Source organism: Bos indicus x Bos taurus, chromosome 24 (genome assembly GCF_003369695.1).
Source record: "Bos indicus x Bos taurus breed Angus x Brahman F1 hybrid chromosome 24, Bos_hybrid_MaternalHap_v2.0, whole genome shotgun sequence".
Taxonomy (NCBI): domain Eukaryota; kingdom Metazoa; phylum Chordata; class Mammalia; order Artiodactyla; family Bovidae; genus Bos; species Bos indicus x Bos taurus.
The window spans coordinates 5,276,883-5,301,578 of NC_040099.1; the positions used below are offsets into that span (position 1 = coordinate 5,276,883).

The 24,696-nt window shown below is 42.9% G+C and overlaps 2 protein-coding genes and 1 long non-coding RNA gene across 13 annotated transcripts in view; 2 read left to right on the plus strand and 1 right to left on the minus strand.

Annotated features, from left to right (window-relative positions):
* Positions 1-15,165, minus strand: part of LOC113882751 — a 30,730-nt gene extending 15,565 nt beyond the window's left edge. Inside the window, exons 1-3 of one of the 6 annotated variants that reach the window (XR_003508437.1) lie at positions 14,685-15,165; positions 10,646-10,788; positions 8,346-9,048 (exon numbers count right to left, since the gene is read on the minus strand). This is a non-coding gene — a long non-coding RNA (uncharacterized LOC113882751). Of the gene's footprint in view, positions 1-8,345; positions 10,789-14,684 lie in introns of all 6 variants that reach the window. The other 5 variants (XR_003508440.1, XR_003508438.1, XR_003508439.1 and 2 more) reach the window with 5 other exon arrangements.
* An 82-nt stretch (positions 15,166-15,247) lies between these two features.
* On the plus strand, positions 15,248-17,216 carry LOC113882750 (small nuclear ribonucleoprotein-associated protein B'-like). Its single transcript, XM_027525847.1, has 2 exons — positions 15,248-15,335; positions 16,517-17,216. Exon 2 carries the CDS (start codon positions 16,689-16,691, stop codon positions 17,190-17,192), a length of 504 nt encoding a protein of 167 aa, XP_027381648.1. The 5' UTR covers positions 15,248-15,335; positions 16,517-16,688; the 3' UTR covers positions 17,193-17,216.
* Positions 16,945-24,696, plus strand: part of NETO1 (neuropilin and tolloid like 1) — a 102,098-nt gene continuing 94,346 nt past the window's right edge. For 2 of the 6 annotated variants that reach the window (XM_027525841.1, XM_027525846.1), the window contains exons 1-4: positions 16,949-17,253; positions 19,277-19,330; positions 19,568-19,705; positions 24,434-24,682. In XM_027525841.1, the coding sequence (XP_027381642.1) occupies positions 17,226-17,253; positions 19,277-19,330; positions 19,568-19,705; positions 24,434-24,682 (469 nt within the window). In that variant the 5' untranslated portion in view covers positions 16,949-17,225. Of the gene's footprint in view, positions 17,254-19,276; positions 19,331-19,567; positions 19,706-24,433; positions 24,683-24,696 lie in introns of all 6 variants that reach the window. The other 4 variants (XM_027525845.1, XM_027525842.1, XM_027525844.1 and 1 more) reach the window with 4 other exon arrangements.

Genomic DNA, 24,696 nt, shown 5'->3' on the forward strand with positions numbered 1-24,696 from the left:
CAAGATTGCCAGGAGAAATATCGATAACCTCAGATATGGAGATGACACCATGCTTATGGCAAGAAGCAAAGAAGAACTAAAGAGCTTCTTGATTAAAATGAAAGAGGAGAGTGAAAAACTGGCTTTAAAACTCAACACTCAAAAACTAAGATCACAGCATCTGATCCCATCACTTCACAGCAAATAGATGGGGAAACAATGAAAACAGTGACAGACTTTATTTTCCTGGGCTCCAAGAAATCATTGCAGATGGTGACTGCAGCTATGAAAATTAAAGACACTTGTTCCTTGGAAGAAAAGCTATGACCAACCTAGGCAGCATTTTTAAAAGCAGAGACATTACTTTGTGTATAGAGGTCTATCTTGTTGAAGCTATGGTTTTTCTAGTAGTCATGTATGGATGTGAGAGGTGGACCATAAAGAAGGCTGAGTGTTGAAGAATTGATGCTTTTGAACTGTGCTGTTGGAGAAGACTCTTGAGAGTCCCTTGGAGTGCAAGAAGATCAAACCAGTCAATTCTAAAGGAAATCAGTCCTGAATATTCATTGGAAGGACTGATGTTGAAGCTGAAACTCCAATAGTTAAGTCACCTGATGCAACAAACCAACTCACTGGAAAAGACCGTGATGCTGGGAAATATTGAAGGCAGGAGGAGAAGGGGACAACAGAGGATGAGATGGTTGTATGGCATCACTGACTCAATGGTCATGAGTTTGAGCAAGCACCGGGAGTTGGTGATGGGCAGGGAAGCCTAGCATGCTGCAGTTCATGGGGTCACAAAGAGATGAACATGACTGAGACTGAACTGAACTCAACTGTGGGCTTCCCAGGTGGCACTCATGGTAAAGAACCTGCCTGCCAATGCTAGAGATATAAAGGCACATGTTCGTTCCTTCAGTCGGGAAGATCCCCTGGAGGGGCCGTGGCAACCCACTCCAGTGTTCTTGCCTGGAGAATCCCATGAACAGAAGAGCCTGTTGGGCTACAGTCCATGGGGTCGCAAAGAGTCAGACAACGACTGAAGAGGCTTAACATGCAAGCATGAGCAATGCTGACTGCTATGTCGCAAAATCAGAGCAGAATTTTCATTACTGCTCAAGTAAAGCCCGATTGGTGACTGTCACAAGCTGCTTCTTCTGCCAGTAGAAGCTAAATATAGTGAGTGGTGGAAGAGCCATCCACAGTCCTGAGTTCAGTTATCTCACAGCAGAATTGTATCTGGCTTGTTTCCATTCATTCTTAAGCAGATCTGACAGTGGAAATGTCTTATAAATGTACCACATTTCCTATAACCTTTAACTCAGGTTATTCTTAAAAGCATGAAATAAACTAGGGGTAAATAAATGTATGAGGAAGCTTCCAACTTGAAGTTTAAAGTTCCAAGTAAGATGAATAAAAGAAAAATCAGCTAAACATACCATGTTCAGGTTAGAAAATCAAGAGAATAAAATGTTTCCCCCAGAACACTTACTAAATTGAACTTTTCAAAAGAAAACCAATTTTATTATGTAGGGAACATTCCAATAAAAAAGTTAGAAACTCCAATGAAGAAAAAATAAATTCCAGGTGAAAGATACATAATCATGTACACTATTTGACTTTACAGTGAAACATTACTTCCATGATAATATTGTTTTACACACTAAATATTAGTTGCTTAAATAAATAGACTATAAGTCTCACCAAAGGATGAAGTACAGGAGAAAGTGTGCTGAAAAATAGTTAAATCTTTAGCTCTTCAAAGTAGTTAAATCTTTGATTGCTGCTAAGTCGCTTCAGTCATGTCCGACTCTGTGCGACGCCATAGACGGCAGCCCACCAGGCTTCCCCGTCCCTGGGATTCTCCAGGCAAGAACACTGGAGTGGGCTGCCATTTCCTTCTCCAATATGTGAAAGTGAAAGTGAAGTCGCTCAGTTGTGTCTGACTCTTCACAACCCCATGGATTGCAGCCCACCAGGCTCCTCTGTCCATGGGATTTTCTAGGCAAGAGTACTGGAGTGGCTTGCCATTGCTTTCTTTGAGAATCCAATATACAGCAGTCTAAGTAACTCTGGAGATATGGATTTAATGACCAAAAAGAAAAGCTAAAGGTTGAAAAAACTATTGCCTTGGAGAGAAAAGGCAAAGAGGCAAAGAAGTTGAGATGGTCATTCCACATTAAAATTTGTTTAGGATTATTCTGTTTTTATCCATCTTCATGTATGTTTGGGAAAATTTTATTTTTTGAGGATAAGCTCAGAATATCACTGTTGGTCCAATGTCAACTCCAGAACCATAGTTTTTCAAGTTAAGAATTATCTAATGTTATATCAAGTTTTCAGTCATGAGTTAATTTTTGTTTTTCCTTAGGTTTGCCTTTCTGAACAAAATTTTGCCTGGAAATAATACAGAAAATAGCCATTTTCTGTCTTTCATTTTCCAGAAGCCAAGTTCTTACCATGGGTTAGTACCATCACGGGTCCATGGTTTGTACCGTCCAAGGCTTGGTATAACAGATCAATGACTGTACATAAACAGTGGAACTGATGCATAGATGTTAGCACCACATACCCACGCAATCCATGCATGGTTTCTTCTTCATCTATGAAATGAAATACTCAGTCTTATCATTAACCTTCTCATCTGATGTTAGAAATTGTCTTTAGGTAACAATAAGAGAGAACAATAGATGAAAATAAGTTCATCTGCTCCTCTTCACTTTTCTATAGCTTAAACATATCTGAAATAAGCAAAACCACCAACCTTGAACGAGAAAATAAGAAGGTATCATGGCAGAGAAACAAGTACACAATTTGAGATTGAATACAAAGCAAAGGGTGGGGGGTGGTGTCTTGCAGGCTGTCCCCTTCCCACCCATGTTTCTCAAGGACATATCCATGTGAATACCACAAGCCTGTTTTAGTCTTGACTGGTAGGTACCACCTTCTTCTCCTCCACCTGCTCTGTTTCTCCAGCCACCTGTTTCCTCTCTCAGCAAGTCTCTGCAACACACAACCTGTGGCAATGACTTTATTCAAAAGAATATTTTTACTATTTGATCATTCTTGAAACTGATTTAGGGAAAAGGGGTGGGATGAAGGTGATGTGACTTCTGGTACTACTAGCCACAAATTATGCACTTAATGTTTTATGTTCTTAATGCCTAATCCTTTCTTTTTCTGTGCATATCATGGGGTACTGCTTCAAGACCCCAATATTCCTGAAATGTTTTTTCAATCCAAATGTAGAAGTCCAATTCAAACAAATCTAGACACAGTTTCAAAAGCTGCATAATCAGAAGCTAAATTTCGGTGTGTACTAGAGAAAAACTGTTGTATATTTTATTGAAAAATGAAACTTAAAATTGGAATGCATTATCCACCTACTAAAAATTCTGGAGGTAATTTCAGATGCCCAGTGATTTCATCAACAACCAGTTTCTCTCAATATCCCATACCATCATCTTCAGATAATTAACTTTAACCATAAGCTTGCTCCCTTATGATCAAAATGGCCATGAAATCATCTCTTTATACATTCTCAATTATGGAGATTTTTATGATAATGCTTATAATTTCTGTGGATTTGCTTCTAGGCTGAAATCAGAATTAAACAAATAATGGATTATTTTATAATTCACTATTGACTTTTCCAATAAAACAAAGCAGTTATTCATCAATAACCAACTAAAACATAGTGATGATGTTTTATTTCTTAAAATAAGCAAATTATATAAATCCTTTTGTATTTATCTAAATAATATTTTGATTATTTTATTTTTCCAAAGTTGGGTCTTACTCTTAAAATAAATGGTCAATAGATATATAAACAGATGTTCAACCTCACTAATTATTCAGTTCAGTTCACTTCAGTCACTCAGTCATATCTGACTGTTTGCAACCCCATAAACCACAGCATGCCAGGCCTCCTTGTCCATCACCAACTCCTGGAGTCCACCCAAACCCATGTCCATTGAGTCAGTGATGCTATGCAACCATCGCATCTTCTGTCGTCCCCTTCTCCTCCCACCTTCAATCTTTCCCAGCATCAGGGTCTTTTCAAATGAGTCAGCTCTTTGCATCAGGTGGCCAAAATATTGGAGTTTCAGCTTCAACATCAGTCCTTCCAATGAACACCAAGGACTGATCTCTTTTAGGATGGACTGGTTGGATCTCCTTGCAGTCCAAGGGACTCTCAAGAGTCTTCTCCAACACCACAGTTCAAAAGCATCAATTCTTCAGTGCTCAGCTTTCTTTATAGGTCAACTCTCACATCCATACATGACCACTGGAAAAATCATAGCCTTGACTAGATGGACCTTTGTTGACAAAGCGATGTCTCTGCTTTTTAATAATTATTAGGGAAATGTAAATCAAAATCACACTGAGATATTACCTCACACCTGTGAGGGTAGTCAATATATAAAAAAGGCGAGGATGTGGAGAAATTGGAATTCTTACACTACTGATGGGAATTTAAAATGGTGCAGCCTCTACTGAAAACAGTGCAGGCTTGCTTCTCAAAATTAAAAGTGAACTACCATATAATCTTGCCATATAAGTTTACCATATAAACTTACCATATAAGTTTACAATATAAACTTCCCTGGTAGCTCAGCTGGTAAAGAATCTACCTGCAAAGCAGGAGACCCCGTTTGATTCCTGGGTTGAAAAGATCCACTGGGGAAGGGATAGGCTGCCCACTCCAGTTTTCTCGTGCTCCCTGGTGGCTCAGACTGTAAAGAATGCTCCTGCAATGCAAGAGACCTGGGTTTGATCCCTGGGTTGGGAAGATATCCTGGAGAAAGGCATGGCAACCCACTCCAGTATCCTTTCCTGGAGACTCCCATGGACAGAGGAGCCCGGTCAGCTATAGTCCATGGGGTCACAAAGAGTCAGACACTACTGAGTGACTAAGCACAGCACCATACAATCCAGCAATCCTACTTCTGGGTATTTATCCAAAAGAACCGAAATCAAGACCTCACAGAGGTACATGCATGCCTGTTTTCAGTGCTGCATTATTCACAACCTAAATGCCCATGGATAGATGAATGTGTAAAAAAAATGTGATTTATAAAACCAATGGAATATCAGTCAGCCTAAGGAAAAACACATGCCATATGTAACCACATAGACAAACCTTGAGGATGTCATGTTAAACAAAGAAGAACATACTGCATAATCCCATTTACATAATGTATCTACAGTAGTCAATCTTATAGAAGCAGAAAGTAGAATTGCTGTTGCCAGAAGTTGGGAGGAAGAAGAAATGAGTTGTTGTTCAATGATACAGAATTTCAGTCATACAAGATGAAAAATTCTAGACGTCTACCTTACAACAATGTTCATATAAATAACACTGTACTGTATACCCTAATGTGGATTTTTTAAAAACTACAATTAAAAAAACAAGTTCAATCATTCAAACCCAGGAAAACTGAGTTTGTTTAGGGCAGATATGACGCACAACCAATGGCCAGCTGATGACCTATATTCTCCATTTTCAAATTCTACTCAGGACAAAACCTAAAGAGTTTGGACTCTGTGCTCCTACACCTGCTGTCCATCTGACTGGAATGAGTTTTTGTCAGATAAAATTACTCTAAATTATGTTGTATCAATCAGAGCTCTTTTCCTGTGCAAACGACAATAAATCAATGCAAACTGACTTTGGCAAAACTGAATTCATCGACTCATAAAACTGAAAAACACAGGAGTAGTACTTTAGGCACAATTTAATCCAGAAGCTCAAATAATACAAAATAATTTGTTTCTGTTTTGTTTTTCTCTGAGAAAAAAGAGATTTGGCTTTGTCTGAGGGTCCTAAACATCCCCAGGCTCATTTTTCCCTTTCTGGAGGCTGTCTGTGCCCCAAAACTCCGTATGCTTCTTTCCTAGTCTATCTGTATAATCCCACAGTATATATGCACTGTATATCATATAGCATAACATCCTTTGTAGGAAAATATGCAAAGTATATTACCATAAAATTAGCATTACTGAGTAGTCCAATAGGTTTAAATAATACTTAATAGATCACTTAACCATATTCATAAAGCGTTAAGGTAAGCATCCATTTGGCTCCTATTTTATGCCAATACCTGTATCAGTGGACTCTCCTTGAACATTTGACAGAAATAATGTCGGTATATCATTTGCTTGATTTGGTCAAGTGTTCATCACTGACCAGCCACTTTGGCTGTAGAATTTAATGCATTAGTTGCTGACCTTAAATCACTCTCTACTCTTGGAGGCAGAAATGGACAAATACATATGCAAATGTTCTACTTGAGTAATCTCTTTAAAAACTAACTTCCACATTTCATTGTTTAATCCACATTCTCCTTACAGTAATAGGCTTTAATTTTATATTTGGTATTCCACAAGAGGAGATTTTCTTTTCAAGCACCTCTATCCATCTGTATGTGGTTATGAATCCCAAGTTCTGTGCCTAAAATTTTAAAAATTAGTCAAAACTATATACCAAGAATAAATTACAAAAAATACTTATTGCTAAGGGTAACAAAAACAATATGTTTCATCTTTGAAATATTTAGATTTTCTAAGGAAAGGCAAATCCTTCATTTCAAAAAGATGGACAAGGTGGTTCTTATAAGTATATTCCAGTTAGGTAATATAAGGTATTGTAGTCCAACATATGAATATTCATTTTCTCTTTATCCATCTATCATCTGCCTATTTATCTAATGTATTTTCACTTATTATTGAGCACTTTTTTCCTATTTGGGGGGATAAAAATTATAATCATTTTACTCTTTTTGAAAATAATCTATACCATCAGTATTAGTACCTAGGTAAGATGGCCTTAGATATGCAGAGAGTATCCAGTGGCTGTGTAAGGAGTTTACTTTAGGAAAACATGTTGATTCTTCATGAATCAATCTGACCTTCTCTCATGCATGTGTGTGTGTGCTACACCTCTTCAGTTGTGTACGACTCGTTGCAACCCTATGGACTCTAGTCCTCCAGGCTCCTCTGCCCATGGGATTTTCCAGGCAAGAATAATGGAATGGATTGCCATTTCCTCCTCCAGAGGATCTTCCCAACCCAAGAATCAAACCCAAGTCTTTGGCAGGTGGGTTCTTTATCACCAGCACCACCTGGGAAGCCCCTTCTTCTCACTCCTTTGCAAAACTACTCTCTTTATTCAATACAGAACATTCTTGAAAAGGAAAACAAGCACTCAAAAAGAAGAAGCTTTATATAACAGGTTTGTTCTTCCCTAGAAGACTTTGTCATATAAAAAATCATTTGGGATAAACTCCCAAAACAAACACAAAAGATAAATCTCTGTTCACTAACATGATTGTCATGACCACAAATTTGCACAAGTGATATATTTGGCATTAGTTTGACTACCCCTCTGAATTTTCTGGAATCATTTCTAATACATATTGTAGGCTTCCACAGCTGTAGCATCTATAACAAATATTTTTCCTGTTGTTTGAGTGTGAGTTTTCCGGTGGAATCTTCACGGTAGCTACATTAATGTATTGAGGAATACCTCATTCAGACTTGGAAACAGAATACCTCATTTCACTTGGAAAAGTGAACAACTAACTGGGTGTAAATTTAACAGACTGTGTTCAATGTACAAAAAGATGATGAGCTCTGTTTCCCTATTTCTGAACTCAGCCTAACCTCAAGCTCTAACATTTGCTCAAATACAGGAAGACAATTATTTTCTAAATTGAAGATACACAACCACTTATGATAAAAAAATTCAACTCCTAAGCCCCATTCATTGATTCTTAACCAATAACAAGGATAGCCATGTCCTATGGGGAAAAAATCTGTTATTATTTTGAAAAGGACATAATTATTAGTAGATCCTGGGAAATTAATGAGCAGGTGCCATGCTGAGGACAAAATACAAATATCAAGAAGACATTTTTGATATGGAGGAACTTTCCTGTAACTCAGAATTTAACGGCTTGACAAGGACACCTAAAGCAAGCACTAACTGTTAGCTAAGTCTTTCTGGTGGCTCAGAGGCAAAGAATCCTCCTGCCAATGCAGGAGGCACAGGAGACCTAAATTCAAAGCCTGCTGTTTTGTGACAACTTAGAGGGATTCGGAGAAGGCAATGGCACCCCACTCAGTACTTTTGCCTAGAAAATCCCATGGACGGAGGAGCCTGGTGAGCTACAGTCCATGGGGTTGCAAAGAGTCAGACGTAACTGAGTGACTAACACACACACACAAATTACATTAATGTATCTTTAAATGAGAAAAAACTGTAAATCAATACAGTACCCTGTCACAGTAATGGATAACATTATAGTAATAAATAAGTATATTTTAATAAAATCAATATTGTATAAAAGATACAATTTATGTACCTACTAAATTGTACCACTGATATTCTCTTCTTTATTCCTTGGTTTTAAAACACAAAAGAACCTTCAAAGAAGCATTCATTTCAATTTCAAAGATGAGAGATCATGCTTTTTAGAGATGGCCTTCACAACATCTCCAGTCGCACATGTTGCTCTGCGATGCTACTATGTCACTTTGCCACAGATAGTAAATTCCACTTCTCTGTTCCCTTGTATCTGGGTGGACTTTGCGATTGCTCTGCTCAGTGGAATACGACCAAAATGATCATGTGCTAGTTGAAGCGGACACTTTCACTGGCCTTACAGCTTCTATTCCCTGTTACTCGTACATCAAGAAACCACTGTCAGATATGTAAGCAACCTGATACTGCCATGCTGTGGGAAGTCCAGGCCACACGGAAAAGCACCGGGGAGTCAGGCATCACTGTTTAAGAGTGGAAGAGTGAAAGAGAGAACGAGGGACCCCGAGGCATCGGACATAGGACGAAAGCAGTTGTCCTGGAAGTTGATCCTCAGTTCTGGCCCCATCCACTGGTACCTCATGGAGCACAACCAGGGCACCTTCTCACAATCTTCTTCATGGTCTTGCAGCAGTACGCTACATGGCAATTAAAAAAAAAAAAAAAAGCTACAGCAAGTGTCATTGGCTTTGGTGCTGAGCAGAAGTTGGAAGCCGAAAGGTCCTTAAGGAGACTGTTACGGGGAGCTGAGAAGATAACGCAGGAATTGTTATCAGAGTCAGAAGAAATGTTGACATGCATTATACAGTGCTGGAAAGTTTAACAAAACTGCCCATGTCTGCTCACCTTGTCTCTCCTTATGTTGGGTGTGTGTGGGGGTGTGTGTGTGTGTGTGTGTGTAATTACTCATCTATTTCAGTAAGAATTTATAACAACATGACAATTACCTTCTGTATGTCAGGAGTTTCCATTCTTTGAGCTTTCTCTTAAAATTCACTTGCTATTTTCTTTAATTGCTTTTTGGATTTTTTTTTAAGCTAAGGTGTAAAAAAATGTTTGGTTTTGTTTTTCTTTTTTTTTTTTTAAGCACTTTGGGCTTCCCTGGTGGCTCAGAAGGTAAAGAATCTGCCTGCAGTGCAGGAGACCTGGGTTCGATCCCTGGGTCGGGAAGATCCCCTGGAGAAAGGAATGGCAACCCACTCCAGTATTCTTACCAGGAGAATCCCATGGACAGAGGAGCCTGACGGGCTACTACAGTCCATGGGGTCACAAAGAGTCAGACATTACTGAGCAGCTAACACTTTCACTTTCATGGATATACTTATTACATTCAACAGTGGCTCTGAAGTTATACATATCCTGGCTGGACGTGATTAGTGAAAAAAAAAAAAAAAACAGAAAAATATTAGGGCTTTCCTTTAAACTCAGGTGAAGAAAATCCAAATTGAGTAGCAAGTTCTTTTTTTTTTCTTCCTACTCTTCTCCCAGGCTGTGAATTAGAAGATCTAGATTCCATCAGTCATTATGTTACAAATGAAGTGGTATTGTGGAAATCACTTCTTCTGGTCTATTTTTCTTTTTCATTCTAAAATGATAGGATGGAATAAGACAGAGGATTTCAAACTCAACACTCACAGAAGTCAGAAAATCCACTCTATTCCAAATTCTACGTACTCATAACTGATGCTGTAAAAATACTGACAGTGATGGAAAACTATATGTTAGTACAAATGAAATGGTAAAATGGTGCAGATATTCCCAGCATAGTATCTAGGGGTAGCTGAGGATGGAGGAGATCGTCATGAATTATCAGTTGTTCTTTCAGATTAATAAATTGCTGACATTTAGGAATGCCAGTATTGGAGAAGGAAATGGCAACCCACTCCAGCATTCTTTCCTAGAGAATCCCAGGGACAGGGGAGCCTGGGGGGCTGCCGTCTATGGGATTGCAAAGAGTCGGACACAACTGAAGTGACTTAGCAGCAGGAATGCCAGTAAACTGTGGTCCAATGATGATTTTTAAGTGAAGCAAGAATTATCTAGAATTGGACTTAACAAAATACATTACTCAAAAGCATCAGCTTATAAACCTTTGAACCAAAAGAACTATACTGTGCTTTAGTTACAAATTAAAATAATTGTAACTTAGTCCTCTGTGATTTTAACTCATATTAACTTGGTTCTCATGATCTGACCTTATGAGAACATCTAGTTCCTGTAATACCAAGGCAGGTCTCCCACATTACAGTCATCAAAAACAAAAACCTTAGGACACACATTTTTAAATAAAATCTTCAAATTTCTATTCTATGCATATATGAGAACTATTTTCTCTTTACTTACCTGTTTGTTTCTTTGACAAAAACCCACTGTGCTCAAAGTACTGTGTCAGTAGTCTTCAGAGCGCTCCTCCACAAGCTACTGCTTTATGTCATTTCTGAAAACCTTTTCTTCATTAGAAAGCATCATTTTAGAAGGAAGTATAACTGTGAAAGGAGTCATGTATTGTATATAAGCTTGTAATAACTATAATTAATCCTTTATTTCCCAGAGAAATTTATAAGAATTAACTGTGTATGTCATTAGAAAACTATTTTGAAGAATATTATTTTAAATGATACATTTACTAAAAAGCACTGATGACACCATCTCTTGATTAAAAAAAAAAAAAAAGTAACTGTAACTGCTTGGCACAAATTCTGCTGCAGTATCACTCCTTCCTGAAACTGCACTTTTTTACAAATTTGTCTGCCCTAAAAATGGGGGAAAGAGCTATTTTAAATTTCTCTTTTTGTCATGCAAAAGGAAATGAAAACATGTGGGACATTTCCTTGCAACATATTGAGTATAACAGAAAAGGGAAAGTCAAAGAAACAATAGATAAATAGATAAATGACTTTGTTATTATAATATTTGTTAATTTATTTCCATGCACTAAAGCTTGTTTTTTTCCTAAGAATCATGAATTTGAATTATGTCATGAGTCAGATATAAGCATTGTCCTAATTTAACATTCAGAGTTATTCTCAACAAGTAAGTTTCACCTTTTATTATTTTCCAAATCATCCACAAAATATCCAACAAATCATGATAATAACAACATGATATGTCCTAAAATAGCTAAGAGAAGTAAACTTAAGTGATGCTATTATTTATATACTTAAAGATAAAAATTATCTTTGGCACCCACAAGTACCATTAACATATCTAACTTGGCAATTTTAAGTAGTCTTGCTTATAGTCATTAACAGATATTTTGACGTGGAATATGTAGATTTATTCTTCACCTTAATTTACATTATCTAAATATGATTAAATCCTTTTTAAACCCTTGATGGAGGCTTGTTTTCTCCCCCAAAATAACAGTGAGTAGGTATAGAACAATGAACATTTCGATCTCAGTCCATATCCTTAGAAAAGTTCCTTTAGTTTATGCTGGTTTACAGACTACTAGCGATTTCATTAGGCCAGTGGTTACTAACAAATCTTCTTGTTTCTGAGCCACTGTCAATTAAAAATGAACCAGCAGAAAAATAAAGTTTTTCTAAAGTGTACCTGGTATAGTTCGGTAGGTAATGGAACTTTTTTATTCCCCTCACATTTCTCCAGACATGATAATACATTTTTCCTGGAGGACAATTACCATTAAATATGAAACAAGATGAGGAAGGGCATGGCAACCCACTCCAGTATTCTTGCCTGGAGAATCCCACGGACAGGTCGCAAAAAGTCAGACATGACTGGAGCGACTTAGCATATAGCCCTACAAGGAAAAGCAGGTCTCGGCATGAAAGATGGATAACAACTACAGATCTGTAAGTACAGGTGAAAATTGGCTGAGTAATGTAGTCCTGTGAAAGTTCTTGCCCACAAGAGGCTAATATTCTTATGATATAATACTACATATTCATACTAGGAAGAAAATCATATTTTATTTTACCTATTTTTATAACATATCCTATCTGGCTTAAATGTGAGATTTTAAAGCTTTTACCTGTCTTCTGTTTTATGCAGATTTTCTACCTGTCAGGATACATTTATAGATTGAAAGGAAATAACTTTATCAATACTGCTTAAACTCAGTTTCAATACTAGAATACTGCAGATCATTAAAAAAAATTCCACTGTCTGGCAGCAATTATTTATGACCTGTTTTTGATAAACTGACATTACGACTTGTATATTGAGTTAATAAAATGGAAGAAACAGAACTTTAAAATATGTTAGGAGATTTTCAAGAGACTAATACAGCATGTATTGGAAGCACTATGGATTATAGTAATTTTTTTTAACACCACCTATTTTAGCCATTTAAATAAAAAACACTGAAGAAGATGCCAATAGTTCAGATGAATTAACAAAAGATCCCTAGTAGACCTGGAGCTTTATTGGTTTCTATAGAGACCCACATGTATGCAGATAAATACTTTCTTTTGAATCAGAAGAGCAAGTGTCCTACACCAATTCTTTTTGTTGTTCTTGTTGTTTAGTCACTAAGTCGTGTCCAACCCATCTGTGACCCCATGGACTGTAGCCCGCCAGGATCCTCTGTCCATGGGATTCTCCAGGCAAGAATACTGGGGTGGGTTGCTGTGCCCTCCTCCAGGGCATCTTTCCGACCCACAGGTTGAACCATTGTCTTCTGCATTGGCAGGTGGACTCTTTACCACTAAACCACCATGGAAACCCCAATTCTTTTTAGGGTTTTAGAATTCCTTCTTATCATTCATTGTTATAGGGTGCACTGTTCAAAAGAAACCAATGACACTCTGATTGGGTTCAAAAGGCATTAATTCTGCCTTCTATCCTGTAAGTAGTCTATATTTCAATGCTAAATTTGGAGAACTGTGACAAAGCTCCCTCTTTCTAGGACAGCACATTGAACTTATCAAAGCTATCTGTTTATAAGCTTTCTCTTTCAAAATAATCATATCTTGAAATCTGGCCATGTGTGTGCAAAACCTTCCCTTGGAGAAGCTTAAATTTTCCCATATGCTGCTTTTTCTCAGAAAGTAAAAAAATCGTGGGTCCCCATCAGTGAGGTAGCATTACTCAGGAAGTGGTGGTTCATGACTCAAAAGGGAAAAGGCAGGTTGCCAAGCAAGCAGGAGGTGGTGGATGGTTAACAGGACTTGTGCATGTGTGTGTGCAGGAAAGTGAATGAAATCTTCCAGGGAAAAGTTGCAGTCATAACCTGGAAGAATCCAGGGGGTGGAGCAAAAGGCTTAGCAGCTGCCTGACTCTCTCTTGGGGAGTGAAGAGTGAAGAGAAGACCTGAGCACCTCTCTCATGGAGCTTCTCTCCCGGTTCAGGATATGGAGGCTCAGAACTTGGACACTGAGGTTTGAGTAGAAGTACAGCCCTTCTCATTGGAAAAGACCCTGATGCTGGGAAAGATCGAAGGCATGAGGAGAAGGGGGCAGCAGAGGATGAGGTGGTTAGAGAGCATCACTGACTCAATGGACATGAATTTGAGTAAACTGGGAGATAGTGGAGGACAGAGGAGTCTGGTTTGCTACAGTTCATGGGGTTGCATAGAGTTGAACACTACTGAGCAACTGAACAACAATGCTTCAGCCCCAGGCACAGCCCAGGAGGCAGGGGTAGTCAGAGATCAAAGAGACCCCTATTTCTGAGAATCTGATCCCAAAGACAGACATGCTGGCCAATAGGAGACTGGAGGAATTACCACGTGAACAAAAGGTTTGGGTGCCCCTCCTCTTTGCCCTCTGGCCTGGATAACCCCTTCCAATGCAAGGCCCCCACATTGGTCTAGCAGTATTTCAGTGCCCCCTTCGTTAGTTAAGTTACAAAGACCTGTGTCCTGGGAAAGCAAACTGGGGGTGGGGTTGGGGGTGGGGGATTGTTCGACATACTTGAGTGGATGGATTTAGCAAAGACCAACTTTTCTTCTTCTTACCTTAAACTGCTGTTGAGAAATAGATTTCCCTTAAGAAAAATTTTAACGTTGCCACTGTTTCATTGAACGATTTTTTCCCCAAAAAGTCACTTTCATAAATAATATTTTTGGATGCAAAAAATAATTACCATCCAGTCTTTAGCATGTCAACATTTTACTATCAATTTATACATCTTCTGCCGTTTTTAAATGGTCCTCCTTCACCCATAGATGACCTGTTCTCTTTGGCATCTATTCACCATCTACTAACTGCTCAAGTCTTCCTTGACTTCACTCCCATCCACTCAGCCCCCACCCCAACACACACACCACACACACACACACCCCTCGCTGGCACAAGAACCGCTTGCGGACGTGCTATTTCCCACTTTGATCCTTTTACGAGCAGAAACGTGGGCAGATACATAACAGTTTTCAGAGATACTTCTCCGGCTCTCCACCCATCGGCTCACCCTGGCTCACCTTGGTTCATCTCTCGAGTTCACAGCTCCTCTCGCAGGCACGCCTTCTGATGGAGTTGGCGCTCGGCGGGCGCGCAGTCTCTCCCTCTGCGTTCTCTTATCTCTGTCTCTAGGTCTCTCTGTCTCTCCTCTCCCCTTTCCCTTTTCACCCAGTCTGGCGTTCTCCTTCTATTGCTCTAGCTCTCCTTCTCACCCAGCCCCATCTACCCACTTTTCAGTAAATGGACCAAAACACACACACTCACAGTCCTCTATGTCATCACTTTACCCCACCACGGTCGAGGACTTGCAGCTGCCCGGTATCAAAGAGCCAAAGGCTGGAAGGAAGGAGTCTTGGCGATTGCTTCCGGGACTGGGGAATCCTCTCGGGCCTCGGGGTCGCCTCATTATCCCTCATCTCAGATTACTGGCAGGAAGACCTCCATCCTCTCGCCGCTGCTTTGCTGGGAACCTGAGGGCAGGGCGGCCGCGAGCATCCCGCATCCCCCGCGCGCGCGCACGCCCGTGGGCGGCCCGGCGCTGCAGCAGCAGGTGCCAGGAGGGGGCGGCCCGGCCGCAGGTCCGCGCGCACGGCTCTTTCCTCTCTGCCTTTTAAGGTGACCTAGTCTCGGCGGCGCAGCGCCCCTCAGGTTTCTACCTCTTCGAATTCTTGGTACGCCTGCCTCCTCCCCGCCGTCATCGCCCCCCCACCAACTCCCAGTCCCAGCGGTGGAGTCGGGGGCTGCGGCTGGGAGCGCTCGGTTCCGGGGCCGCCGAGGCGGGGGCCGGGGGTCGACTGCCTCCGCTGGGCCCCGAGGTGCGGGCGGCTACGGGTGGGTGCGGGCTGAGTGCGCAGAGCCCGGAGGGCGGGACGCAGCCCGGGGGTGGGGGGTTACCGCAGCGTCCAGGCAGGGACACTCCGCTCCACGCGCTCCAGCCCTGCTCGGGCCACCTCGCGTTTACGGTTCTCCATATTCGTTTATTCTCATTTTAGAAGCTGGATATTTTTTTTTCGGGGTTGTTTCCCCAGCAACTCTTTTTCCCTCCCCTCTCCGAGTTTAACGCGCTGCGCGAGCGCGCGTCTGTCCATATTGGCGTGGGGTAGGAGGCGATCGGTGTTTGCTTTGGGGTTTTTTTAAAATATCTTGGGGAGGGCGAAGGAAATGCGCTAGAAGCCCGTGCCTCTGCCCGAGCGGTTTGTCTGGGGCGACCTCCGAGTCAGACCAGGCGATAAAAGGCGAAACTTTTAATGTTGCCTTCGCCTCCGGCGCGCCGCTGCCTGGTCTCCCAGCCTGAGCCCGGGGTATACGGCTAATTCGTCACCCCCGAAGGGAGACGGGACCCGCTTCCTCTAGCCAGATGGACTGTGGGGCGCGGGGGACAGCTCGATCGCAGTTTCTAGGCGTTTTTCAAAAGTGAACATGTGAACCCCGAGAGGGATTTTCACTTGCTGGCCCCTCCTCCTCCCCCGCCTTTTTAGCCGGCACGAGGCTCCAGCTCGGGATTTGCCCGGCGCCCTCTGGACCCCTCTGCCCGGGCAGGCGGAGTGACGGCTCCCAGCCTGGTCCTCGCCCCTCTCCCCCTCGCCCCACCCCCAGGATCGGAGCGGGTGTGATGTCCTTGCAGCCGCCGCCGCCCCTTTCGGCCGCGCACCAGCCCTGGGGGCGCCGGCCGAGCGGAGCTGCGCGGCTGTACGCGGGCCGCGGGCTTCCCGAAGGGTCACGCCGCCCCGGGCTATGACTCAGGCGCCCACTTGGTAACTCTGCCATCTTCCCGCTCCCTCCCCGCCCCGTTCCCGTCCCCGCCTCCCCCCCCGCCCCCCGCCCCCCGGGTCTCTCCGCCACCACCCTGCAGCCCTCCTCCCAGACGCCCACCCACCCGCTCCTCTCTCCTCAAGATCGCAGAGGTGGCGCGGAGCCCGGCGAGCCGATGACGGACCCCTTCCTCCTCCTGTCTTCAATGCCTCAGCGGACGATCCCCAAGGGCTGGACCGAGGAGGGCTGCTCCGACCTGCTGCTCGTGGTGTATGAAACTGGGGACTGAGCGAGCCCCAGCCGCCGCCGCCGCTGCGCGCTCCGTCGCTGCCGTCGGTCCGGACCTGTCCCCGCCTGGCCGCGCCGCGCGGCCCCAGCCCTTGTCCGGCCTCGGCTGGAGTGCCCCAGGGCTCGCCCCGCGCCCGCCGCCGCCCGCGCGCCCTCCTGCCAGCCGCGGCGGCGGTGATGCAGAGGGGGCGGGAGCAGCCGCCGGCGGCGCGGATGGAGGCGCCCGGCGCCCGGGCGTGAGGCGAGCGTCACGGCCGGGATGCTGCCGGCTTCGCGGCGGTGAGAGGGCGAGCGGGTGCGAGCGCGAGCCCGGGGCGGAGGACGCGCGGACTCGGATCTTGCTGCTGTGTGGGCTCGGATCGCTGGCTTTCCCCCCGCCTCACTCTCCCCCCGCTCTTCATCTGTTCCCGGTTTGCACCTCTCAACCCTCTCTCGACTCCGTCCTCTCCCTGACCACTGGAAGTCTTCCCGTCTCTAAATGGAATTAGTGGAGCCTGGAGCCTCTGGTGTAAGGAACAGACATGATCTATGGACGCAGTTTGTTTCACAGTGAGTACCTCTTCCCGCCACGCCGGGCCGCCCCGGGGACCCTCCTCCCGCCTCCCTCCCCTCGTGGCCGAGCGCTCAGGGAGAGCCTGGCCCCCGCCGCGCCCTCGCTGGACCCCGCAGTGCCCGCGAGTCTGGGGCAGATGTAAACTTTCTGTATTGCAGCATCCTCGACCCGGCGTGGGGGCGGCGCGCGGCGGTGGTCCCTGGAGCTGAGTGTCGGCCGAGGAAAACAGCCTCGCCGCGCGCCGGGGCGTCGGGGGGTGGAGGGTGCCGAGTGCCCGGTGGGGACGCGCACGTGCGGCAGAGGACGGGGAGCGGGTCCCAGGGAGGTCGCAGGTGGAAGTGGGGGAGAGAGCGGGTTCGACAGCTCCGGGGAGAAGGAACGGTCCTTTCAGGGGCTTCTGGAGCCCAGCGGGCCCGTGTCGCCCCTCCGGTGGGTCGTGTGTGAGCCACCTGAACGCCACGCTTGAGGCTAGCGCGAGTGCCAGCCTCAACTCTTCCGGAGAGTGTAGATAGACCTCGAGTGTCGCTTCACGAGTGTGCGGTTCGCATGCGGTTCAGGGGAGAGCGGGGGACTGGAGGCAAATAGCGTCACAAGTCATCGAGTAAAGGCAGGCTAAGAAGATCCGTGGTGGGAATCTCACAGGATAGAGGGAGGGTGAGGCTGACCGTGCCACGCAGCCACGTTGCTGCTGTGTTCCTCACAGGACACAATCCACAGTGCGGTTCCATCCGAGTAGAAACCCCAAACCAGCAGCTTGGTACTGGTGGCTGTAAACGTGTGTGTGTGTGTGTGTGTGTGTGTGTGTGTGTGTGTGTATAGACATGGCAAGTTAAGAGTAAGACTTTTTTTTCTACCTGAACACAGACAGTAACAACCAGTGTTTTAATCTAAAAGCAGACAGGCTATATAGAGTACAAGTAAAATAATGGACATCTTTCTCAAACATTAATATCAGGGCTCACATATACTTTTCCTGAAACAGTCTTAATGGATGCCTTTTTAAGATCCTGTCCTGAACTTTCGTGTAGGAAATCATTGTGGATTATACCTGCCCTTATCCAAAATCATTTTAAAGTGGACTTAATAATTATAGACCTAATGAAACTGAGAGCTTTTAGATAATTGACAAGAAAATAAATGATAAAAGAGAAATACAGAAGGCAAAATCAGAAATTATGAAGACTAGATTACTTTAATACTTCTCTCAGTTTTAGACTTTGTGAAAATATTAAGTCAAGGATGTGGAAGTAAAACAGTAGGGTGTGTTTTAATGGTCTTCATAGATTTACTGTTAAGTTTTAGGTTAGAGTCTTTTTCTGTTACTGAAAATCTGCCTTAATAAAATGTTTATAGAAATAACCTTTCTTAAAATTATAAAATATTCCTGGATAATACAAAGGATTGCATCAAAGTTAAGGTTAGGAGAGATTCATTTCCTAGCCTAAGCATGCTGAGGAGTGGGGTTACTTGGCAGGTCAGTTTTGTAAAAAAGAAACATGTTTATTATGGTACTTAATGCCTTCAGTCCACATTAGGCTGTTCTTCCCTTGTTCCCCTCCCCCACCTGCCATAGGATTTGGTGAAATATTTGTTTCCTAAAATACAGTAACATTGTTGATGAAAACACTTTTCCTTTTCGTCTTTTGACCTGCTGACCCTCTGTCTTCTTTGCAAGAAGCTGGCAAAGTCATTTACAAAGGGCAGCCAGGCCACATTCCTGAAAGCCCACTGTGATGTGACATTAGTAGGTGACAATGTGGGCTCTTAGTCTCAAAGTCTGAATTTGCCTTAGGAGCTTGAGTCTCAACCATTCTTAACTGGCATTACTTCCTGAGGAGATTCCTAAATTGTCTTGATTTGTACATTTTGAATCAGTTTGTGCAAGTTCTTAGTTATCTGAGAAGGGTTGACAGTAATAATCTTCTTTGATATCTTTTTATCGTTAAACTGTTATGTTGTTAATAGAATTTGGTCATCTCAGTGTACATTAATCTTCCCAATTTTTCTGTTCTGTTTCAGTTGTAGCAAGTTTAATCATCCTCCATTTGTCTGGAGCAGCCAAAAAAGGAACAGGTGTGTTTCTTTGGAAAAATTCAAGTGGGAGGTCTCTCCTCACTTGCATTTTCCTGTATTCTTCATATTCTTAATATTCCAGAATATCTGAGAGTTTTATAGTGTATATAATTGATTGGTTTTGACTAAGACAGCATTTAGAAGTTAATTTACTAATGGATATTGTAAGAATGTCCTCTCTATTTTTAGTTGTATAGAAAATTGGATAATGGGGCTTTAAAAAATTTTATTTTGCAGAAAAGCAAACCACCTCAGAAACACAGAAGTCTGTGCAGTGTGGAACGTGGACAAAACATGCAGAGGGAGGTATCTTCACTTCTCCGAACTATCCAAGCAAGTACCCCCCTGACCGGGAATGCATCTACATCATAGAAGGTGAGGGAGCCAAGTCCGGCCTGGCCGTCCCTGAGCTCTGGATGGACAGTGTGCATATAGGCATTACAGAGATTGCTTCTGGAGACCGTACACATAAATATCTCTGAGTGAAGCCAATAGCCATAAAATCTGGAATCGAGCTGATTATTGAAGTGATTAGTAAAGGCTTTGTTGTTGTTGTTTAGTTGCTAAGTCGTATCCAACTGTTTGCAACCCCATGGACTGTAGCCCACTAGGGCCCTGTGTCCATGGGATTCCCAGGCAAGAATCCTGGGGTGGGTTGCCATTTCCCTCTCCAGGGGATCTTCCTTCATCTAGGAGTCGAACATGTGTCTCCTGCATTGGCAGGCAGAATTCTTTACCACTTAGCCACCAGGGAAGCCCAGTATACATAGAGACATTACAAAAATTGGTTCTGGACACCCTACACAAAAAATGTCTCTGAGTGAATCCAGCAACTATAAAATGTGGGATCGAGCTAATTATTGAAATGATTAAGTGAGTGAATGAAGTTGCTCAGTTGTGTCCAACTCTTTGCAACCCCGTGGGCTGTAGCCCATCAGGCTCCTCCATCCATGGAATTTTCTAGGCAAGAGTACTGGAGGGGGTTGCCATTTCCTTTTGCAGGGGATCGTCCCCAAACCTGGGTCTCCCACATTGAGGGCAGATCCTTAACCCTCTGAGCCACCAGGGAATCCCTGAGTGAAATGATTAGTAAAGACTTATAAACAGGTAAATTCTGGAAAATAGAAAGAATTTAACAACTTAGTTTATTTTGCAGTTGATTTCATTGATGTGGAATTCTTAATTAATGGAATGGATGTATGATTGGTATAATATTACTGAATGTGTAACCATTTTGTCAGCTCATCTTTTATGGGTTAAATAATTAGTAGAATAATCTATATTTCTGTTGTTTTCTCTCTTAAATAATATGAAGCACCCAAAACGTATTCGTGTAGAAAGAAATGTAATCATGTAGGGTGGGAGGGAGGCTCAAGAAGGAGGAGATATATGTATACCTATGATTGATTTGCATTGTTGTAAGGCAGAACACAACATTGTAAAGCAATTATCCTCTAGTTAAGGTTTTTTAAATTCATAATCATATTTTCCAAATATCAATCTGAATATTATTCTGAGCCTCAGTCTGTGCTCAAAAGTGACATTTTCATCCTTTCACACCAAAGTCAGCATTCCAAATGATGATGCTTCTTCTCATCAGTTTTTTTCCCAGCCTGAAGGATAAAAAGTGCTGAAAAAGGGATTCGCTTTTCTTTGAACATTTTCCATTTCCATTACCCTTGTAGACACCTCTCTATTAAGGACAATTTTTAAAAATATATGAACATTTCATCTAGTGGTTCTCAATATTATGTGTAGCACCTAATGGCCCCAAACTTGCAACTTCCCAAACACCTGTGCTCCCCCTACCACACACACACACACACACCCACCCACCCACCCACCCACCCACACACAGAGTTACCTTACCAGAGTTAACCATAGAAGGTATTTATGCTCACTATTTACTTACAAGCAAGGCACATGTTAATTTGATAGGTCTTTCTTTCATGTCAAGGACAAAATTGAAAGTTGGGAAATAAAGAGAACCTCCTATCACTGTGAACCCTTCTTGAAATACTTCATGCTGCTGCTGCTAAGTTGCTTCAGTCATGTCCAACTCTGTGCGACCCCATAGACGGCAGCCCAGCAGGCTCCTCCGTCCCTGGGATTCTCCAGGCAAGAACACTGGAGTGGGTTACCATTTCCGTCTCCAATGCATGAGAGTGAAAAGTGAAAGTGAAGTCGCTCAGTCATGTCCGACTCTTACTGGCCCCTTTTTCATTCATACATTTCACAAATATTTACTGAACCACTCTTGTTAGTATAGTTTAGAGAGTATTGAGCAAAATAGACATGGTACTTGCCTTATGGAACCTACAGTGTGGCCTGGGTACTATGCTCTTTTCCAGTAAAGAATCTAAAGTGGCTGTGAGATGAGCAGTGTTTGGAACAGGGAGAAAGACGAGGCTATAAGGAGAAAGAGATGCTTGCATTCGGTTCTAAAGACCATTCAGGACACTGCCATTCTCCGTGTAAAATAGCATGTGCAGAGGTTCAGAGACACAGTGTGGTTGGTTAACCACGTGTCGATATAGAGGGCTTTTGCAGAGGGTAAGGAGAGGGACAAGTGAGGAGGCTGGAGTGCATGTGGTCTCAGGTAAAGGAGAACTTGGTATCCGTCTGCCACCCAGGCCGGTTTGGACTTGATATTGTAGACAGTGGGATGCCACTGAAATAACCTCAGGAGAGAAATAGTAAGCTGAGATTTTGATGAAGTAACTGGAAGAAAAGAACCGAAGTGGAAACTATTGTGAAAGACCAGGTAAACCACAGGGAAACTCTGAACTACAGAAGTGACATTGATGGGAAAACGATGAAAGGTATTTGGGGAACTGAACCTTGAGTGACTGGATGTAGGGAGGGGAGAGTAGGCATCCTGGGACTATTCTATAGGTTCTGGCTTGGTGACGTGTTAGATGCGATCCTTATGGCACCTAAGGAATAGGGGTGGAGAAAGGGGGGTTAAAGGGAAAGCCACGTGTTCAATTTCATGTTCATGGAGATGTCTCATGAAGAAATTGCATGTGTGGATCTTGAGTTCAGTAAATAGTCCTGGCATGAAAGTATATGTTTACAGGTGATAAATACAGAGATTGCTGTTGAGACTGTTAGTATGAGTACCATCATCAAAAGGGCATTTATAGCATTTTAACTCTTTTAAAAAATACAGATGCCGGGGTCACCTCCAGATTTTCTCATTTAATTGGTCTTGGATGGAGCTGCAAATACTATTATATTATAATCTCCCTCCTTTGGGATGTCCATGGCATCCAGTGCATTGGTCTGGAAAGAGAGGAGATAAGAAATACATAGACTAGATTTTTGTAAACTAATACGTAAGGGAGAGCAGAACAAAGAGAAAGGCGATGTGGACTATGAAGGAAAAGGCAGAGAGTTTCTGGGTTACAAAGTGGTCTCTAATTTTCTGCTGATTACATATCTCAATTCTATATACGTTTTGATACCCATGCATTCATTTTAAAGGCAAGCATATACCGAAGGCTTTAGTTTTAAAGCCATTCAAGTGGCTTAAATATATATTTAAGAACTGGTGTGGAGGGAACAGGAGTCATTCGGGATGATTGCTGATCACATGTAAAGTGGGCCCTCCTGTGCCAGGTCTTAACTTTCAAGTTTCTGGAGGGGTTGGTCTTTGGAGAGGGTCAGGAGGCTGGAGAGCACTCAAAGGATTCGAGACAGCTGTTTGCTAACTAGCATAAACGTGTGGATATTTCAAGAGCTGTGATGGCTATGCTGGGGGTACCCTGACTGAGTATCAGTCTAGAATGCCAGAATTTTGAACTGTTGGCCATGACAAGGCAAGAATGGAAAAGCTTCAGCAAATGCCTCCATGCAGAGGTTTACAGAGCCGCTCACCTGTTCTCACTTTCCTGTGATGAGAGCTGTAAGCACATTTATAAAGATAAGCTCATTTACTGCAGTTCACCCAACAGTGTTGTTGTTTTTGACAAATCCTGAAGGACAAGTACTGTGCTTGAGTGCTGAAGGAGGAAGGTGGTTGGTGGTGGTTTAGTCACCAAGTCAGGTCCGACTCTTGTGACCCCATGGTGTGTAGTCTGCCAGGCTCCTCTGTCCGTGGGGATTCTCCAGGCAAGAACACTGGAGTGGGTTGTCATTTCCTTCTCCAGTGTATCCTACCGACCCAGGAATGGAACCTGGGTCTCCTGCACTGCCGGCAGATTCTTTACCGACAGAGCTATGAGGGAGGCCCGAAGGAAGAAGGTAGCCAGATACAGTTTGTGTATTTAGATTTAGAGAGGAGACGTTTTCTTTGTGTGTGTTGTTTTGTTGTTGTTTGTTTGTTTTTAAAGCAAGATTTCCTCACGTAAACAGGAGTTGGTTTGGAAGTATACAGGTAGTCAAGAACGTGGGAAAACGCATGGAAACTTGAAAGGGCATGCTGTCTTAGAAAACGTGAAGGCCTGGAATGGCCTGGGCTCGGGCTGTTCGTGAGGTGGAAGAGCCTTGCTGGGGTGAGCTGTAGGAGGCTTCGAAGAAAGCTGTGTGTCCATCCTGTTGATTGTTCCTTTATAGCTGAGGGTCTCTGAACGAGTTTAAGCCTGAGAATGATGGGATAAGACTTGTGTTCTGGAAGAGTTACTTTTCATATTCCTCTACACACATTTTGCTCTAACCAAGACATCTGATTGGGACTACTTGAATGACTGTAGAACTCCACGCGAAGCAGATCTCAAGTGGTGTCTGACCGGAAAACTGGCTTCTCCTGACGATACGGGAGAAGTAACGGAAAGACGCCTCTCCACTCTTTAAACCTGAATTGGGAGCCTCTCACAAAAATACCGTGACTTGTTCATTGTGTCAGACATTGAAATGGTCTTTTTATATCAGAATAATATTTTGGGCAACCTCCTCAGTTTTAAGAATCATCCCTTAGACATTCTTACAGAAATTTTATCCCGTAGAATACTAACTGAAACAAACGGCCTTAGTGTTTCTGTGTATGTCACAAAGTTGGATAGAAGTTATTATACCAGATGAAATCTTAAATAGAATCCGAAAAGTCAAACTACAAATTTAAAAAAGGACCTTCTAGACATAATCTTCCTTTCTCTTTTTTAGCTGCCCCAAGACAGTGCATTGAACTTTACTTTGATGAAAAGTACTCTATTGAACCATCTTGGGAGTGCAAATTTGATCATATTGAAGTTCGAGATGGACCTTTTGGATTTTCTCCAATAATTGGACGTTTTTGTGGACAACAAAATCCACCTGTAATAAAATCCAGTGGAAGATTTCTATGGATTAAATTTTTTGCTGATGGAGAGCTGGAATCTATGGGATTTTCAGCCCGGTACAATTTCACACCTGGTAAGTGGGGACTT

Excerpts from the sequence above, each read along its gene's own strand:
- LOC113882750 (XM_027525847.1), top strand. The coding sequence starts at position 16,689 with ATGAAACTGGGGACTGAGCGAGCCCCAGCCGCCGCCGCCGCTGCGCGC.